The 3,836-nt window shown below is 47.1% G+C and overlaps 1 protein-coding gene and 1 long non-coding RNA gene across 3 annotated transcripts; one reads left to right on the top strand and one right to left on the bottom strand.

The window, feature by feature from the left end:
- Positions 1-6: 6 nt before the first annotated feature.
- On the bottom strand, positions 7-754 carry LOC125516197. 2 transcript variants are annotated; one of them, XR_007287282.1, is made up of 3 exons: positions 534-754; positions 340-462; positions 7-254 (listed from the first exon to the last, which is right to left on the bottom strand). It is a non-coding gene; the product is annotated as an uncharacterized LOC125516197 (long non-coding RNA). The 2 variants fall into 2 exon arrangements; XR_007287283.1 differs by having other exon boundaries at positions 340-456; positions 534-670.
- On the top strand, positions 613-3,462 carry LOC125516196 (protein NRT1/ PTR FAMILY 8.3-like). Its single transcript, XM_048681678.1, has 5 exons — positions 613-946; positions 1,078-1,180; positions 1,270-1,487; positions 1,565-2,094; positions 2,355-3,462. Exons 1-5 carry the CDS (start codon positions 887-889, stop codon positions 3,181-3,183), a joined length of 1,740 nt encoding a protein of 579 aa, XP_048537635.1. The 5' UTR covers positions 613-886; the 3' UTR covers positions 3,184-3,462.
- The last annotated feature ends 374 nt before the right edge of the window (positions 3,463-3,836 follow it).

The raw sequence follows: 3,836 nt of genomic DNA, 5'->3' as shown, positions 1-3,836 counted from the left end.
CAAGATAGACTATCATATGTGAGAGAGAAGCACTAGCCTGCCTCCCTTGAGAGGATCCGAGCTCACCAACCAGATCGTAACTTTTGGCATTTGGTGATGATGGGCCTAAAGTTGTTGGAAGGAGTTCGACAGGATAGCATCACCTCTTTTCTTCCAAGTTTAGAGGGTGGTTTAATGATTCTTAATTTCTTATTAGTGTGGTTCAGCCTACACGCGTGCTCCGGTGTATTCATATCTCTTATTAATGAAAATACCTGAGGCAAAAGCAAGCAGAAAAGAGTTGGCTTTGTGCTGCAGGTGGAACATCTTCTGGACCCTACTAGATATGGACAGACTCACCTTTCAAATTTTCGTCCCATCTATTTGTTTTAACCATCTGCTCTGCCCCTCCGACATATTCAATCCTCTCAGTAGGCCACCACCAGCGCCATTGATTGCATTTGCAAAGGTGTGTGTCTGCTCCTTGTGATTTCAAAAGTACAGTCAGGTCCACATATATAGTAGTTCTGAACAGAATCAAGGAAAAAAATTACCTCCTAGTCTCCTACAAAAGTTGGAGAATAGCACTGCTGCTAAGGAGTGAGTGAGAGAGAGAGAGAGGAGATGGCATGGCCGTGGGTCCTGATGTAGGCGAATAGATACAGCACTGTGGTCTGTAGCTAAAATCGAACCCTTTAATCATAGTTCAATCACTAGAAAATGCAGTCACAACACACGTGATCCCTCCATTTTGGAATGAGCGTGCCACCTTTTTACCATATCTTAGTGATAACTGATAAGCAACCTACCACTCTTCAGACCAAAAGTAGACAAGAGCACATGCAGGTAACTTTTAGGTGCTGAGCTCCATCCCTTAACCCTCATCTGCTCCATCTTGCAAGCAGCCATGGAAGCAGCAGCAGCAGACGAGGAGAGGCCCCTGCTTCATCTCCAACCGTATAGTCAGGTACTGCCCAACACTAGTATATATGAGAATAATTTCAGTCAGCAGGTGTAATTCTTCAGTTCTTGTCGGTCCTCCGCGAGAGATTCACAGTTGCAAATTTCCAAACTGGATATCCTGGCACCGCGATGTAGGATGTAGGTTCAGAATACACCGGCGATGGATCTGTTGACATCAACAATCAGCCTGCTCTGAAGTGCAACACAGGCAATTGGAGGGCGTGCTACATGATTTTAGGTACCAGACAACAGCGATTCACTCATGCAAACTGATCCTGTTTTTTCTCTTCTTCTCTTTTTACTGCTGACCACCTCAACGCATCTCAGGCGTCGAGTTCTGCAAATGCGTCGCCTTCTTCGCAATCGCGACCAACTTGGTAACCTACCTCACCACCGTGCTCCACGAAAGCAAGGTCGCTGCTGCGCGGGATGTCTCTGCCTGGGTCGGCGCATGCTTCCTCACACCACTTATTGGGGCCTTCTTGGCTGACACATATCTGGGAAGATACTGGACTATAGTTGTTTCCCTTCCAGTGCACACCATCGTAAGTACAGCTAGCACAGCTAACCGACCAGATCTGTATGACAACAATTGCAGCTCTGAACACTTTCACTTTGACAGGGAATGCTCGTGCTCACAGTTGCAGCAACAGTCCCGACATCCTACTACCATGGTGATGTTCATCGTACTGTGGTGGTGTACCTGGGACTCTATCTTGCCGCACTTGGGACCGGTGGCATTAAACCCTGTGCGTCAGCCTTCGGTGCCGACCAATTCGACAGCAGAGACCTGACGGAGCTGGAGAAGAAGGGCTCCTTCTTCAACTGGTACTACTTCCTGCTCAATCTCGGCTCCCTTCTGTCAAGCACACTGCTTGTTTGGCTGCAGGACAATGGTGGGTGGGGGCTCAGTTTTGCAATCCCAACGGTGCTCATGGCCTTGGGCCTAGCAGTTTTTGTTGGTGGCTCCAGAGTGTACAGGTTCAGGAAACTGAGAGCAAGCCCATTCACGAGTATCTGTCAGGTGCTCGTTGCGGCCGTCAGGAAGTGGCATGTGCAACTGCCAGATGATATCTCGCTCTTGTACGAGCTGCCCAGTTCGTCATCATCAGCTGAATCAAGTCACAAAATTCAGCATACAAGTCAATTCAGGTACTCCAATTATTGCATTACTCAAGTCAACCTATTGTCTAAATTTGACAATTAAAAACAAGTCATTTTCATTGAGCTATGACATCTTTCGGTGTAAGATAATAATTCACTTGTGAGCTGTGACATCTTATTTGCGAGTACAAAAGATATCAGAAATTTGCTATGAAACCATATCTAGAGACTGCATCTATGAGTAAACTTAAATGCGAGAGCTTACCTCTTATATCTACAAGTTATAATTATGTGATTGCAATCTTCAGGTTTCTAGACAAGGCTGCCACAGTGCCGCCCCCGTTAGACCAGACATGCACGGTGTTGCCGTTGTGTTCATGGAGTCTCTGCACAGTGACCCAAGTTGAGGAGTTGAAGATACTGCTACGGATGTTCCACGTCTGGGCGTCGTTCATGATCTTCTACGCAGTCGCTGGGCAGACTGCATCGACGTTTACCGAGCAGGGGATGGTCATGGACAACCACGTCGGCCAGTTCGCAATCCCACCTGCCTCCCTCTCTATTGTCAGCGTGTTCAGCGTCCTTATCGGGGTTTTCATCTACGAATCCATGCTAGTGCCACTCGCGCGGCGTTATACTGGCAAGGCGAAGGGCTTCTCGCCGACGCAGCGCCTTGGAATTGGCTTTGCGCTGTCCATGCTGACCATGGTCTACTCAGCAATGCTCGAGATGAAGAGACTGGCGACAGCACAAGCTAGCGGTCTGAGAGACAAGAATGTGCCTGTGCCAGTGAGCATTCTGTGGCAAGTGCCTGCATATGTAACGCATGGTGCAGCCGGGGTTTTCGCAGGAATCGGCATGATGGAGTTCTTCTACGATGAGGCCCCTTACACCATGAAGAGCCTTTGTGCAGCATTCGCGCAGCTTGCAGTTGCGTCCGCAGCTTACTTCAACGCGCTCGTATTTAGTGTTGTTGCGGTGGCCACGACGCACGGTGATGCTCCTGGATGGATCCCGGATAATCTGAATGAAGGGCATTTGGACTATTTCTTCTGGATGATGGCTGCTCTTAGCTTACTGAATCTGGCGCAATTTGTGCACTACTCCATGAGGTATAGAGAGAAGACAACTTCTTGACACCGAATAGTAGACACTGGGCAGAGGATTAAAGACTTCCCCCATCATACCGCAACAAAGATGGCTTCTATGCAGTTTCTGTGGATGGCGCACAACATTTGCCAAATTTCCATCGGAAAGATACATAATACACCGAAACTTAAATTTATCATTGTATATATAGCTTTACCTCTGCCTACTCTCTGTACTTAACAGCCAAGTCCAAGCCAAGAGAAGAATCTGAAACAAAATTAATAAAGTTCTTTGGTGTGGGCGCACGAGCTGGTTACACCGTCACGACTTCAAAAGTTTATTTGATGCAAATCAGAGTTTGGTTAACTGATGGGATCATTCAAAGTGGTATTTTTCATGCAAAAAAAGAGAGAAAAGAATCCCAAGTGGTTTCCTTTAATAAAGATGATCCAGTTAGGGGGTTGTTGTGATAGAATATTCTGATCGTCTTTAAGGCTACTTCCATAGTCATTTGTAGGACAGTAGATTGAAGCTCACAAACGGGGAGGCATGCTGGCCTGGATCTCCTACATAGAATCCCTGAACCTCTGATTCCCCTGTAATCTGAAACCTTACAACTTGTAACCCTCCCCTCCCCACGTTCCCTCAAAAGAAAATATGGTCAGTTGCATCATCCTGAGATGCAATCGATGTTACTATGC

Source organism: Triticum urartu, chromosome 6 (genome assembly GCF_003073215.2).
Source record: "Triticum urartu cultivar G1812 chromosome 6, Tu2.1, whole genome shotgun sequence".
NCBI lineage: Eukaryota > Viridiplantae > Streptophyta > Magnoliopsida > Poales > Poaceae > Triticum > Triticum urartu.
The sequence above is the reverse complement of the archived record's forward strand: the minus strand, read 5'-3'. Positions and strand labels throughout refer to the sequence as shown.

What these genes read in the sequence shown, in the direction of transcription:
- LOC125516196 (XM_048681678.1), top strand. Translation starts at nt 887, where the DNA reads ATGGAAGCAGCAGCAGCAGACGAGGAGAGGCCCCTGCTTCATCTCCAA. An exon ending in GGCGTGCTACATGATTTTAG is followed by an intron (nt 1,181 to 1,269) that starts GTACCAGACAAC and finishes AACGCATCTCAG; the next exon opens with GCGTCGAGTTCTGCAAATGC. An exon ending in CAGCATACAAGTCAATTCAG is followed by an intron (nt 2,095 to 2,354) that starts GTACTCCAATTA and finishes TGCAATCTTCAG; the next exon opens with GTTTCTAGACAAGGCTGCCA.